Source organism: Chlorocebus sabaeus, chromosome 17 (assembly GCF_047675955.1).
Source record: "Chlorocebus sabaeus isolate Y175 chromosome 17, mChlSab1.0.hap1, whole genome shotgun sequence".
In the NCBI taxonomy this organism is placed as follows: Eukaryota; Metazoa; Chordata; class Mammalia; order Primates; family Cercopithecidae; genus Chlorocebus; species Chlorocebus sabaeus.
The window spans coordinates 70,226,962-70,243,320 of NC_132920.1; the positions used below are offsets into that span (position 1 = coordinate 70,226,962).

At 33.1% G+C, this 16,359-nt stretch overlaps 1 protein-coding gene across 11 annotated transcripts in view; it reads left to right on the forward strand.

Annotated features, from left to right (window-relative positions):
* FAM135A (family with sequence similarity 135 member A) overlaps positions 1-16,359 on the forward strand; it is a 132,014-nt gene that overhangs the window by 47,197 nt on the left and 68,458 nt on the right. For 6 of the 11 annotated variants that reach the window (XM_037987125.2, XM_037987126.2, XM_037987132.2 and 3 more), the window contains 5 exons: positions 1,143-1,316; positions 4,881-5,007; positions 5,982-6,135; positions 10,478-10,555; positions 15,667-15,716. In XM_037987125.2, the coding sequence (XP_037843053.2) occupies positions 1,143-1,316; positions 4,881-5,007; positions 5,982-6,135; positions 10,478-10,555; positions 15,667-15,716 (583 nt within the window). Of the gene's footprint in view, positions 1-1,142; positions 1,317-4,880; positions 5,008-5,981; positions 6,136-10,477; positions 10,556-15,666; positions 15,717-16,359 lie in introns of those variants that run through there. The other 5 variants (XM_008013588.3, XM_008013592.3, XM_037987130.2 and 2 more) reach the window with 2 other exon arrangements.

Below are 16,359 nucleotides of genomic sequence, written 5' to 3' on the forward strand. Positions count from 1 at the left end.
TCACTGGCTAATCTTTCCTGATGGCATCAGTTATGCTTTCTTTAGGTAGGACTTTGTTGATATTCTGAGAGTTATCAAGACTGATGACACATACTTGACAGTTGTTGTAGTTCATTTCTAGAACCCTTGAGGAAGTTTTAGGATTGGCTGCCTCCAACTTGCCCATACATCTGGACATGCAGTCATATGTTTTAGGGACAAATTTTGCTTGTGTTCATTTAAAACAAGAATCAGAGGTTCACTTAACAATTTTATTTACGCGGGTTTTTTCCCCCATCTCAAATGTAGTTTTAGCAATAATTTTCAAAAATGATATATAAATTCAGACTGCATGTGGGATAAGTAAGTAAAAAGTCACATTACTAAAAGGCCTACTTTAGATGTCCTCTTCACTATCATGAGAAAAAAGTTTTTTTATATGGTAGCTACTGTTCCTCTGTAATACTTGTTCATTACAAAGAATTTCATAAGGGTTTATTGGTTTTGTTTTTTTTTTAACCAAGTCAGAATTCTTTAAGTGGAATAAGCTGAAATGAATTGGTAGTTCATTACCTATAGATAGTTACAATGTATGGATGGAATTTTTTGAAGTATAATTGGATGTCATTTTCATGGCATTGTTTCACATTTTTAGTGTGTATAAATCTAATGACATACTAAATACCTACAGTAAGATATGTTTTACTTTTTAAAATAAGCAATAGCCTGTTTGTTTTTGAGCAGCACTTAATAAAATTTTGTAGAGTAAAAATAATTTGAAATATCTTTTGGGATTTATTATAATAGCATGTGACCTATGTTGTACTGCAGCCTTGTAATAACAGTATTCTCTATGGGGTAAAATTTTCTTTAAGATGAGATTAACTCCTGAAGTATCAAAAAGGATTAATTTTATAGGGATATTGGTGAAAAAATAGTTCATATCGTGGACTGATAGGAAACAATAGGTGGGATCTGATTATTTTCTCAATTGGTATGTTTCATATTGCTTTCTAATGCAAATTTGATGCTTTAAAAATTACTTTCATTCAAAATTTTTAAAAAGTAATTAAGTAAATGGTTTTTATAGTTTCAACTACTCTATAATATATTGGCCTTTACTAAATATTTCATACTTACATGCTAATTGTTCCTTTTTACAGGGCAGATGATCTGAATGCCTTGCAACTAATAAGTAGCCGAACACTGAAGCTGCACTTTAGCCCCCATAGAGGCCTTCATCATCATGTTAATGTTATGTTTGATTATTTCCACCTTTCTGTTGTGTCTGTTACAGTTCATGCATCATTGGTTGCACTACACCAGCCACTAATAAGGTAAATTTGACTCATATTTTTGTATTAAGCCATTCTTACACTGCAGTAAAGAAATACCTGAGACTGAGCAATTTATAAAGAAAAGAGGTTTAATTGGGTCATGGTTCTTCAGGCTATACAGGAAGCATGATGCTGGCATCTGCTTAACTTCTGGGGAGGCCTCAGGAAACTTACAATCGTGGCAGAAATCAAAAGCGGAGCAGGCATCTCACATGGCCAGAGCAGGAGCACAAGAGTCAGGGGAGTTGCTACATGCTTTTAAATGACTAGATCTCATGAGAACTCACTCACTATCATGAGGACAGTACCAAGAGGAATGGTACTAAACCATTCATGAGAAATCTGTCCCCTGGTCCAGTCCCCTCCCACCAGGTCCCATTACAACACTGAGGATTACAATTCAACATGAGAGCCTTCTTAATGTAGCGTTTTTTATTTTTATAGTGAAAACATGCACTTTCTAAAGATAACTGAAATAATAAGGACTTTAAAAATTATAATCAAATTCAAGAGTATGGGAACATTGGCTTGATAACTTTTTTATTACAGAAGTATGAAGCCATCTTTGTCAATCCCAAATAAATTAACAAAGAAAAAATACAATCTGGAAATAACCACACAACATTGTTTATTCGGTACCTATGTTTTGTGCAATGTTATACTATAATTACTCTGGAAAAGTATGTGAATTTTTTCTTATTTTTTCTTTGCCTCTTATCCAGATAGACTAATTTTATCTTCTTAACTGTACATTATACAGTAATTCTTGCTTTCCAAGTTATTAACCAATTTTATGAATTTTTACTCAGCCTTTTAAAACTATATCATGTACCATTAGTTCAAAGGTATATAATATTCTGTATCATAATAAATGCATTGAGATAATTATTTTTTTCTGTTCATTTCCATGGGTAGACAGATTTCTTTCGTTAATGTAAAAATACAATGCAAGGTCTTCAGTTTTTACATCATCCTTGTAGTATGGGCAGCAGATGGATGCTTCAAATCAGTAAATTATATGAAAGTCTCCAAATTTATTTGATTTCTAAACTGTCTGCAATTTCCGATGCACATCTGATTCTGACAATTGATATTAGGGAGGATGCTTGAGGGATATGATGGTAAGCTGATTTATCAGAAAACTAAGTAGATCATTTTGCAAAATTACCCTCAGAATTTCTGGAAGCCCAACACAATTTAACATATTGACCACAGGTAATAACCTCCTATGGCATATCTTTACATTGTTTTAAAAACTAATTGAAAGCTTCTTTCATTCTGTTGCTCTCTCATCTCTTACATGTAGATCACCTTGACCTAGTTCCTTTTAGAGCACCAGGCCAGGAAGACATATATTTCACCTGATGACTTGTTTTGCCTTCTTTATTCTATGGAAAGATCTATAACTGGTAGTTTTGCTGTCTTTTTCTTACCTCCTAGGCCTTTGAGAGGTTGTGCTAAGTTATTATAGCTTTTATAAACAGGAAGGTGTTTTTTATTACATATATAATTTTATTATAAGCGTAAAAATTTTTTGGAAGATTTTCTGAAATAGAAAATATGAATGAAATTTTTCTAACAAAGTATGTTTTTTTGAAATATAACTTTTAAATAACATACAGCATTGCTTTTATATGATTATGTGTTTGGTTTTTAATGCTAAATGTTTATCTGTTTATAAAATATATTACTCTATTTTTCTAAATCTCTTCTTTTAGAAGTTTTAAGAAGAATCTCTAATTAAACTCTTTTAACTATTTCTTTTTAAGACTTACCAAGATTATCTTCATAAAACTAGCTGTGTTTCTCTCCTGAAAAATGCGCAAACAATTCATAGGAGGTTAGCTTAGGTTATTAATGTTGCTTTTTAAGGCCCTAATTAAACAGAGTAGATATTCACATCACCATCATAGTGAGTTAAATATGTGCTGCTTCTTGCAATGCGGCAATTTTTGCCATAGACTAATAGGAGAAAGGGGCAGCTCATCTCCTAGAGACCTTTTACTGGAAGAACAAATTTTTGGCTCAGAATCAGAAGCCAAGAGGATTAACTGTTAGCTCTGGTTAGTGACTAGAAAAGAAAACAATATGCCCGTAACAGCTGAGGTTGCTGTTCTTTACCTAGCTGCCATGGGCCCTTATATCTAACTCTCTCTTGCTGCTAGAACTTCGCTCTAAAAGCAGCAGCATCTTTACCAGCCTTTCTGTACCTATGAATGAAAGGTCGGAAAAGGAAAGCAAGGAAAGGGGAAGGGGAAACTTTTTGCTGGTGGTGTGCTGGTAAAGGGGTCATATCTGAGGGTAACATTTCCTACTCTATATTCTTCAACAGGTTTTTCCTGAAGTTTTATTATTGGTGGGGTTTTTTTAATCCTCCAAAAATTGAAAATTTTTAAATTTATAACATCTTTTAAATTTTTATTTTTATTTAACACAATTGTTATGGTCAACCCAATCTATAGACATTATATCAGTTACTTAAAGTAAGTGGCTTAGAATTTCTTTCTTTGCTTGTTTTTTATTTGAACTATTTCTTATATTTGAATTTTTTAAGTACAACTTTTATGACAGTTCTGAAAAACACATTATAGCAAGTGGAATTTACCACTTATTTGAGACTCCCTTCTTTGCTGGGATATAGACATTTTACTTTTGCAAAGCAAATGGATTTTACAAACAAAACCTGCACTCTGCTTATGGCAACATTGTTTTTCTTTTATGTCTTTTCCCTTTTGCCAAACTGTCAAACAGTTCAAATGCTTTGTCCTACTTTATCTCAAATATAGTTGTGTGTGACTTTTCAACATTCTAACAGAAATATGTTTCTTCCTTTATGGAATATAAATGTTAATACTAACAGAAGTAATTCATATAATATGTGATTGATGGTGCCTTGAAGCTGGAGGCTGGAGGATTGCTTGAGGCCAGGAGTTTGAGACCAGCCTGAGCAACATAGCAAGACTTCACCTCTACAAAAAATAAAAATTAGCCAAGCATGGTGGCACATGACTGTAGTTCCAGCTGCTAGAGACTTGAATAATAAAAATTATTTTAATAGAGCTCATAGCCTTTTAGTAAAGAGAATAAAGGGAAAGAAACTTATTTTTGAGAAATAGAGGCATCAGGTAGATTTAGTAATTTTTGTGTTTCTACATTTACATGGGAGCTCTTTATTTCTGTAAATAGCATTCATATTTGATTAAGTGTTAACATTGTAAATTTGGTAACCAGTTCCGACTTTAGATTTCCAAATTCAAGCTTGGCTTTCATTTGTTGTTTAGCCACTCTAAATCCCACCATGTTTTGTCTTTGATGTTCTTTGAGACTTGCAGAAGTCTAATTATAGCAAGCAATGTCAAACATCTAGCCCTAGTTTTTTAATATTCATTTTGTTTTTTCATGATTATTCAAATTATTTTTTAAAATTACTTTAGGAATACTTTAGAACTCATAAACTTGCAAAACCCTTGCTCTTCTAGTCCTATAAGATTTTCCTTTGTGAATATTTAACTTACATTCAAATAGGCTCTTATGACAGTAATAATATAATACTTCTTCCTCCAGCTTTCCTCGCCCTGTGAAGACAACTTGGTTAAATAGAAATGCACCAGCACAAAACAAAGATTCCGTGATTCCTACTCTTGAAAGTGTGGTCTTTGGTATTAACTACACAAAACAGTTATCACCAGATGTAAGAACTGAATATGTTTATAAATCTTTTCCGTATTTTAAAAGAAGTGTTTTTAACTATTTTATCTATGAATGATGTTTTCCTTTTTTAAATTATTTGAGCTCAGCAACTTATAGATCTAATTAAATGTGATCTTAAAATATTGTTTGGTTCTAATTGTCTATTATGAAAACGTGATACTTCAAAATGTTACCAGATTTAGTGGATAGACGTCTTTGACAGCCTGTGCCATTTAACTTGTTACTATTACCCCTTGGTCTTTTAACAGAACTGGTAGAAGTATTCCAAAGGAGTCTAAAGAACAATTGCCAGAGCTGAGACCCAGGGTAGAGTAGCGCAGGCCAGGCGTAGTGGCTCACACCTGTAATCCCAACACTTTGGGAGGCTTAGCCTGGAGGATTGCTTGAGGCCAAGAGTTTGATGCCAGCCTGAGCAACATAGCAAGACCCCACCTCTACAAAAAGTAATGGAAAATAATGGTGGCACGTGCTTGTAGTCCCAACTGCTAGGGAGCCTGAGGCAGGTGAATCGCTTGCGCACAGAAGGTTGAGGCTGCAGTAAGCTGCAGTCGTGTCACTTCACTCGAGCCTGGGTGACAAACTGAGACCCTGTATCTAAAAAAAAGAAATTAAAAAAAGAAAGAGTAATGGAAGTATAGCTATTATTATAAAAGAAAAGGGGACATACTATAAAAGCTGAGTGTGCTTCAGTCTAAATGTAATATAAATAACATGCTATCAAAAATAATAATTTAATCTACTTGTTATAAAAATCCACTATAACTGAAATTACTAGGGCCACATTTCATGCTTAAATTTATTGTTTGAACAACTCTCAAATATTACCAAATTTTATATGTATTAGAATAAATTTAGTTGACAGAGGGTTAAGTATTTTTTCTTTATTTTTCCAAGTTTCAAATGTAACATTTTGTATTACTGACACTCTGTATCCTACATCTGTTTCTTGTTTAGGGTTGTAGCTTCATCATTGCAGACTCCTTCCTACATCATGCCTATCGTTTTCATTATACACTTTGTGCCACTTTGCTGCTAGCCTTCAAGGGATTGCACAGCTACTTCATTACGGTAACAGAAGAGATTCCCTCTTGTCAGAAACTAGAACTGGGTATGTTAAAAGTAGCGAGACCTATCCTACGGTTCAAATCATTCTCTTCATTCTTATATTGCTAGCTACCAGCTTTACCATAGTTTTTCTATGCTAAAACTACAGTGTTTGTGTGCTTCACTTTACTTCTCTCTCAATTCCATCTTTTTCTACCTTGATAATCACTTTTTGCAGTTTAAAAATGTTTTTCAGAATGCTAAAAAATAGCTTCTTCATGCTAAATTTGAAACGAGTCTTTTAAAAAAAAATGTCAATATACTGTTCCTCTTAAAATATAACCCAAAAACATGCTAGAAAGCAAATGTAATTATCTGCAGAATCATAGGAAGGTAAATTAAATCCATACTTCCAAATATTTTACAGTCTAATCAGATTGTAGGTACTTAGGGCATTTTTGTTTACATTTGATTTTATAATAGTTATCTCAGATCTCAAATTCCTTTCATATTGTTTTAGGGAATAACAACATTACTTACTTTTTTAACATTTTAAAAATTATTTAAATTGCATAAAAAAATCAAGCTTCAGGTTGTATCCAAAAGTGGTAGTACCTGTATATATTTGTAGTACATAATAAAAAATCATATTGCCTTGATTTTGTATACCATTTGTAGTTTGCAAAATGCTTTTACATATATTATTTCACAGAAGATAAATTATTGGGATTGGCAAAATAAGTTCTTACTTAGACTTTTTATGTCAGTTTTATTAGCTTTTATTTTCAAATATTGGCTAATAACTTATAGAAATATATTTTAATCTTTTTAGAATATATTGTTTTATAATTATGTTTTTTAATAAATCATAAATTGCCTTTTAAAATTTACAGAATCAGTATTCTTTCTTTATTCCTTTGTTCCTCAACGATTTCAGTCTTTTAACAATACTAGTGCACTTCCTAAAGTAGTCACTGTTACTGAACATAGTTCTCGGGTTTGAGACTAATCAGACTACTTAAAAAATTGTGTTGGATTACACAGGAATTGCAAGAAAGTATAAGAATTTCTACCCCACTTAAATTCAGCTGTAAGAAAATGCTGGCTATTGTGCCACTATCAGCAACTACTCCAGTTTAATTAATTGATTAAGTCCGTTATTCAGTCAGTTCAGCTCACACTTTCTTGACTAGACATAGATATCACTAAATTGACTGTTTAGAATTCTTGATTCAGTAATCCTAATGGTTTCATAAATAAGCAATAGGAAAATACATTTGGTCTTTTTTGACCATGTATTCATTCTCAAAACAAAAATGGTAGTGTGGAAAAGATAATCTTCTGATCATTATTCTCTGAAACAGTCTCTATTTTCCTTGCTACTTTATGTTCTTAGAATTCCTGTTTCCCTTAGGAAAATTCTATAGACAGCTACTACCTCAAATGTAAATTTTTAAAAATGTTCTCTTTTGAAAATGAAAGAATCAGCTGGGCGCGGTGGCTCACGCCTGTAATCCCAGCACTTTGGGAGGCCGAGGCGGGTGGAGCACAAGGTCAGGACATCGAGACCATCCTGGCTAACACGGTGAAACCCCGTCTCTACTAAAAATACAAAAAAATTAGCCGGGCATGGTGGCGGGCGCCTGTAGTCCCAGCTGCTCGGGAGGCTGAGGCAGGAGAATGGTGTGAACTCAGGAGGTGGAGCTTGCAGTGAGCCAAGATCGCACCACTGCACTCCAGCCTGGGCGACACAGCAAGACTCCATCTCAAAAAAAAAAAAAAAGAAAATGAATCATTTATAGAATAGAGCTAATTTAGGCTATCACTTATCCTCAATGGAAAATTATGTTTCAAATATCTTTAGTGGTGGTTTGGAAATCAAAAATATTTTTGTAGAAGAATTATATTCCAAATTTTAGTTAGATTTAATGACCAGACCACAAAACTATTATACTACCATATTAATGAAGGACAATATCATGTGCCTGAAAAATAGTGTTATGAAAAGTAGTGATGTAAAGCTTAAAATCCATGTGTAATGTCATTTCTACAAAAAAAAAAAAAAGTGTTAATAGTTTTGATGTGGAATGCTACAGTAGATTCAAGAAGGCGTTATCTTATGTTCAAGAGTGCACATATGGAACCATTTCTGTCACTTACTTACTTTGGGCCTACAAACACAAAGTGGTTCCATTCACATGGTAAGGAGATTGAAGGGAATCAGATATGGTACATGTGTCAGGAATCAAAGGTGAGCTTATCCAAAAGACAAAGGGTGTAAAGGATCTCTAGGAACAATACTTCTTAACAGTGTACTTCCCTTGGGCTTTTAATGAGCACCTCCTGTGTCAGTTACTGTGCTAGGTGCTGAGGAAAGAATAGGTCCCTGCCTTTAAAGAACTTTGACTTCTCCTCTTCCCTCTCCTCTCACAGCAACAGTAGTAAGAAATCAGCTTAGCATTGGGATGGGAAGGAGAAATTCACCCAGCAAAATGGGGCTTCTTGGGGTTTTAATATATGAGATGGGCTTATAAATACCTATATAAGGAAGATGTCCATCTGCATATAATATTAAAGTAGATTTAACATGTAATATTTACAAATGAAAAACATATGAACCACATTTTAACTTAGAAAAAAATCCTCTTTAAAAGGAAGTATGTTTATTGGTAACATTTATAATTAGTAATTAAATAAAAATATTTCTTCCTTTAAAGGCAAATATTTATTTCAAATAGCTTAGACCAGCAGTCCCCAACCTTTTTGGCACCAGGGACCAGTTTCCTGGAAGACAATTTTTCCACGGATTGGGGGAAGGGATTGTTTCGGGATGAAACTATTCCACCTCAGATCATGAGGCATTAGTTCAATTCTCATAAGGAACATGCAACCTAGATTCCTCACATGCACAGTTCGCAGTAGCATTCATGCTCCTATGAGAATCTAATGCCGCTGCAGAGCTTAGGAAGTAGTGCTTGCTCTCCTGCTGCTTACCTCCTGCTGTGCAGCCTGGTTCCTGACAGGCCACAAACGAGTACCAGTCCACAGCCTGGGTGTTGGGGAGCCCTGGCTTAGATGGTGTTAGCAATTATTATTAATTTATCAGTCTAACTTCATCATGATCATGTATTCATAAGATTTTCAACTTTTTTCTGGTGAGGATGGCTTTTATGTCATGTATGTTACTTTGGGCTTAGAGATGTAATATAGGAAGTATCATAATAAAGTGCCCTTATATTTAATTGCAGAAGTTAATTACAAAATGATTGTCAACTTTATTCCAAATTATTTGCTTAAAATATTTTATCAGAAAATAAAATTCTAAAGCAAACCCAGACTTCAGTTTTAAATAAGTATATGATAGAAATAAAATTACTAGTACCTTACACATAGATTTACTTAAAACATTTCTTGAATGAATGAATGAAATAGCACAATACAGTTTTCATTGTTACTTGAAAAAGTGTAGGCATCAACATAAAGCTTAACAGTTTTCTAGGGATTTTTAAAATCAAGATTCATCTTCAATAAATACTGGTAATATATTGTGTTGTTCTTAAACTTTACGGTTTATATTTTCCTTTCTCTTTATTGTGAATTTTAGTTTATTCTTGACTGCATCTTGTAAGAAAACATCTAAAAATACTATTAACTATTAAAAATAAAAGTATTTGTTACATATTCTAAACTATCAATGTCTTTTATTTTTATTCTAGCAAAATAAAATTGTGAACACTAATATATTTCTATAATGTACTGTTGACCAAACACCACTATATTCACCAGTTTTAATAAGTGGATACAGAGTAGTTCTTAATTAAAGAATATTTCCCTTTTTACCACTTTCATTGAGTTTTCAAATAAGCATATATTTAAACTTATTAAACTTTACTATGCTTTGAAAACTTTTCTAAAATATGTCCCCTCTTTTAAAATAATGCTTGAGTTCCTTTCTGCTTTTTTGCCTTTCTCTTTTCTCCTAGATGAATGATGTACATTTTCTGATGACATATAATTAAATATTGGTTTGGTGCAAGGAGCTCTTACTGAACATGAGAGTCAGGAGTTCTGGAATTAGGTTTGGGCAAGTCGCATAGCCTATCTGAACCCCAGTATCTACACTTGTAACAGCAGGGAGTTAACTCTGAGATCCCTGCCAACCTAAAATTCTGAGTCTAATAAATTAAAACATATTGGATTATGAAATGTTGAGCGACACATGCATTTAAATTAAAAAACCAAAAATATATACTCGAATGTACATCATTTGTAATTCTGATAAGCTAATTAACTAACTGCACTATCAGATAAACACTAAGTCTATTATTAACAAGCTAGAAAATTCTAGTAAGTTTTGTTATAAAAGGAGTATAGTAACTAGTGCTGTGTGCAATCCTTATGACTAGCCAAGGCCAACATGCAGCTCCTATATGAGCGTCTTCTCAGAAGAAAACAGCCACGAACACAGAAAGACAACCATCTAGGTACGTTTACAAATAGCTTAAGTAAATGATCCCTTTTAATTAATTAATTAGTATGAAATTTTGCTTTAAATTAGCATCAGATTTCATAAATATATATTTAATAATATAGTATGTTTCCACCATTCTGAAGAACTTACCTTTAAAATCAGTTTGGTTTGTAGATAAATTTTGGTTAATTTCCTAATTTGTAATATTGAAGTTTTTACTTAAGTCTGGAAATGGTACATGCAAAACTCTCTGGCTTTTTTCATGTGTTTTTTAAAGTTTCTATGAAGAGTACTTTTTCAAAACCATGATTATTACTACAATTTGTTGGTTTAATGACATTGCCTTAAATTTGCTGTTATTTTATCTTTGGCTAGGCCTAGTGATAATGAAATGTGTTTTAAAACGAAACCAGACAGGGTATGGTGACTCACTCCTGTAATCCCAGCAGTTCGGGAGGCCGAGGTGGGCGGATCACGTGAGGTCAGAAGTTCGAGACTAGCCTGACCAACATGATGAAACCCCATCTCTACTAAAAATACAAAATTAGCCAGGTTTGGTGGCGCATGTCTGTAATCCCAGCTACTCAGAGGCTGAGGCAGGAGAATTGCTGAAACCTGGGCAGTAGAGGTTGCAGTGAGCCGAGATCGTGCCATTGCACTCCAGCCTGGGCCACAAAAGCAAAACTCCACCTCAAAAAATACTAAACCTAGTTTTCTGCACTGCAGAAATAGAGATGAGATGGGAGGCTGAGGCAGGAGAATTGCTTGAACCCGGAAAGTGAAGGTTGCAGTGAGCCAAGATCATGCTCCTGCACTCCAGCCTGAGCCACAGAGTGAGACTCAATCTCAAAAAAAAAAAAAGGCTGGGCGCGGTGGCTCAAGCCTGTAATCCCAGCACTTTGGGAGGCCGAGACGGGTGGATCGCAAGGTCAGGAGATCGAGACCATCCTGGCTAACACGGTGAAACCCCGTCTCTACTAAAAAATACAAAAAACTAGCCGGGCGAGGTGGCGGGCGCCTGTAGTCCCAGCTACTGAGGAGGCTGAGGCAGGAGAATGGCGTAAACCTGGGAGGCGGAGCTTGCAGTGAGCTGAGATCTGGCCACTGCACTCCAGCCTGGGCGACACAGCGAGACTCCGTCTCGGGGGGAAAAAAAAAAAAACTTTAAAAAAAGGAATAGAGAAGAGAAATATCCTATCAGGATCTGGGTTGTGTCGTTATTTTTTGGTTTTTTGGTTTTTTGTTTTTTTTTTTTTCAGTCAATTTGCATTTATTTTTTGTTGTTCTACATTTAAAAAGCAAAATAACATCGAATCACCACTATCTGGATATGTTGTACATGGTAAAGGAAATATTCTGATCTCATTATTTTATTATACATTTTCGTATATAAGTTAGACTTTTCTTGAATAGCAATAATAATTTATTATCTATAAGTATATTAAAAGTTTTCACTTTGTGTTCAATAAACCATCACAATTACTTTTTAAAAAGATTGTGAAAAGCTGTAGGAATCAAAAAGTGAAATAAAATCAGTATTTATTTCTCAATTTTCAGAGGTATGAACTGAAGGAAGTTAAAAAGCCAAAATCTTTCTCAACATTTCTCAGGTGAAAACTAACTCAGAAATATTTGAGTTATGTTAATTTTCACTAAGACCGTTAAGAGAAACTGATTTTTCTGGTCAGGAAGGAAAAAGAATAGTTGAAAATTTATTGTCATTCTTTTTGGAACATAGTATTATATTCTCATATAAAGTTACTGTAAAATTAAAGAATTCATAGTATGAAATTATGGCCATTTATGACATTTTAGCATTTTTTAAGCAATTCAAATATACTTCTAATTTAAACTATTTTATTGCCAGCCTATCAGTTTACATGTGAGCATTCTAAATAATTTTATAGAATGCAGTTTAATGTAAAAAGATCTATTAAAAAAAAAAATGGGCCAGATCTTGGTTGGGTAGAAAAATACTTGATTCAAAACTAAAACACTTTTGTTGAGATATCTTTTATCCTTAAACCTAACATCATATTGCCATTGTCTGAGCTGTGTTATAAATATTTGTTGAATGAATGGATAGATTTAGAAAATAAATAATAGATACATGTACCCTTTGGCCTAGTATCCCCACTTCTGTTCACCTGTATCATAGAAATAACATACTAGCTAGTATGTAAAGATATAGCTACAAGCATGTTTATTTCAGTATTGTTCTTAGCGGCAAAACAATATACACAAAGATCAATGCCCATTATTTGGACAAAGAGTGGAATACAGAATAAATCATGATGCACCTACATCAGAGAATATTGTGTAGTCATCTTAAAACATGCTTTAGTGCTAGGTACCAGAATACTGTGGGGTAATGCTGAGAGAAAAAAAGCAAGATGCAAAAAAGTGTGCAAAATACAATCCTATTTTTACAAAACAGTGACTCCAAAACTCATTTGTGTATATGTATATTATATTTGAAAAATATGGGAGGATATGCTCTAGACTGTAACCTTGGATTAGTAATAGGAGCCAAGCCCCCCCCCAAAATATATTATGATAATCACATCTATACATTTCTGTAGAATTGTATAAATGGGTATATACAGTATACCCTTGAATAACACCAGAATTGGGGCACTGACCCCTGTACAGTTAAAAATATTCCTGTAACTTTTGACTCCTCCAATACTTACCAACTAATGACCTACTGTTCACTGAAAGCCTTACTGATAACGCAAACAGTTGATTAATACATAAAAAGACTAGTATCTACATGTTTTTATGCAATCATAACATATTCATCTTTCTTAATTTTTTCAATATTTCTAGGCTACATAGTTTACAAGTTTCATATTCTTTCCAAAATATTTATCGAAAAATACTTGTGTATAAGTGCACCTGCATAGATCAAACCTGTGTTGCTCAAGGGTCTGTTATATATGTCACTTTAAAAAGAAAAAATAATTAAAATAGGATTTTAAACTCCCTTAAAAATCTAAGTGATTTTGAAATTATTTTCAGGACTAAGATTTTAAAGTTAAATTATGCTTTTAAACATTCTTTAAGATATTGTTTGCATTGAAGTAGCTCTCACTAGATATAATGCAAACATACCCATTTATGCAGTTAGGTTCTTCTATGTAAACATTAGAAAAATGTGTCGCAACTCTCAAAACCTTATTTCAAATTTTTAAAACTCAGAGGGTAGAATATGTAATTTCTAAGACTAATTTTCCTGATTTTTTTCTATCACAGGAAAAGATCATGAGTAATGTGAAAATAGATGTTGGCCTATGGGAGTGGTGGTTTTAATGCAGAGTCTGTTGCTGGTTTTTTAGTTTTGGAAAACCCAATATTAGAAGCCACTGGTTTATCTGACAGTGAAATGATTTGTGAAATCATAGCAAATTTCTTTAGTTACCAACAAGTTGGCCAAATTAGTGATCTATTTTTTGGTATATATCAATATCTAAATACAATTTTACTTGTATATTTTGTGAGTTATGAAATATATGTGTTCCATTGATTTTTAGTTAACAACAGAGTATTTGTTGTTCACATTATGTTACCAGGAGGGGTGCAGAGTCCTTGGTTCTTGTTGAAGGAAGAATTCAGCCAAGAGACACACAGCAAGGGTTATGTAGCAGAATTTATTTAAAGAGACAGTAGTACACTCTGAAAGATAAAGCAGAGCAAGCTTCTGGAGAGAGTGAGCCAGCAGCAGCCAGTGCTGGGGGACTCTATGAAGAATACATGATTATTCGTGAAAGGGCATGAGGAGGTGTCACTTGCAATAATGTTTTAGGCAATCCCCTTGGGCATACACGCTCTGTAGTTGTACATGCTAGTACACATGTTGCTTGTCTTGTTAGCATTTAAAATCTCCACCTCGGGGTGTGTTTTTTACTATTGTAATGAGCAAAAGACTATTCCAGGGTGAGTTATTGGAGGAGTGCACATGCTTCAGGGTCGCAGGAGCCCAACCATAAGGCCAGGTATAGCCAATATAGCCATTGTCCTTTTTACTGTCAGTGGGCAGCGTCTCTAGGACTTCTTTGCCCAGAGGCTCCCTTGGCTGCTCATATCTGGCTGTCTCCCTACTCTTAATAATTATACTGTGATTGTGTTTTACCATATAATTGTGATTGCTTTTTTTTAACAAATTTAAATGTTTATCATTTTTATCATGTAGTAACATTCAGTCTGTCTTACAAATTAGTCAGCTGATGAGTGAATTCAGGGATGTTACAGAATGTGTTCTTGCCTTTATGTGAGAAGGATCAATTAAACTCTTTCACAACAAGATTATGGGAATTTTGTATGGTTATAACTATGCTGTTACAGTTCTTTTAAAAGACCTGTTTGATTTCGACTTAAAAATTATGTGTATGTAAAGATATTTCAGACCTTAGTATAATTCCTCCCTGCCAAAAATAAATAATTAATAAATCTTTATATTTTCTTAGTTTCTGTTTTTCCAGGTAAATATTACCATTTTAATTGTAAATCTGTGTACCTCTTTATAGATGATTATAGCATATATTAAGTAAATCAGAGTTGTATGGCAAATATCTGCCTCAGTTTAAGAATATTTTATAGAAAAATAAATTTATTAGGAACTAACTTTATTAAAGGATCTTGATATTCATTTTTATTAAATAGCCTACACCCCAGGTATATTTTAAATGTTTCAGTTATAAAAATTGATTTTACTTGAGCATTTTAGGAATAGCTTTTGTAAAAAACGAGAAAGCAAGGCATGTGTATGTATAACACAAAATACTAAACCATACTGGAAATTATAAAATATGAAGTACTGTAAAATCTAATTATATAGTTACTCTTTTCTGTGACACAGTTGTGCAAGTTACTTAATGTATATAGTTAAGTTTCCTTGACAGTGTTAACTCTTGTGAAAACTAAAAAATGATATTTATCAGAACGTAGAATTTAATAATCACATTACCTATATAATTAATATGTTTATGAAAATATGTTACCTTGAAATTTAATTCATTGAATGTAGTCCAGATATGTCTTAATTTTCAGTTTTTATGGGAATTTTATTTATATAAATTAAATATCTAACATTGAAATATTTCCTCTACTCTTTACTCCTTCCAGAGGAAATGGATGTAGAAGCTCGACTTACTGAACTGTGTGAAGAAGTTAAGGTACTTGGATTTTTTTGATTCACATCATCAAGTTATTTGAGTGGTTTCTGTTTCCTATTCTAGATATTTTGTCTATGAAAACTTAAAGTATTTATAGTTCCTAAAATGCGAAGATAAAGTGGTTGATCATTGTAGAACCATTGTAGAACCAACTTAGTTGGTCAAAATTCATTTGGCTACAGCATAAAGTTAACTTACCTTTTAAAAAGTATGTTACTCTTCATATAAATGAAATAGCAAAGATAATTAACTGATCAAGCTGTACATTTTCTTCTGTTCACTCAAATAATTTCTGGACACGTTTTTAAAACATCACTTAAACTTGTACAAGTTTATAAAATGATACTGTTTAAAAATGAAAATTTGTTTTATTTCAGTAGATCAATTTGCTTCTCCTATCATTTTTTCAGTTCACTCTTGCAATTAAATTGATATATTTGCCTTTCTTTTTCTGAGAAACTAAATGCTTTTAACTAAATGCATGTTTCACTATGCATTCACTCTTGGTCAGCTACATTAATGGAAGAAATCAGAGGCGTGAATCAAAGGAAAATATGTATTTGGTTTGGATATACTTTTGTATGTAAATTTGAATGAGGACTAGACCCATTCAAAAAGGTATTCTAAGAAAATTATGCATATG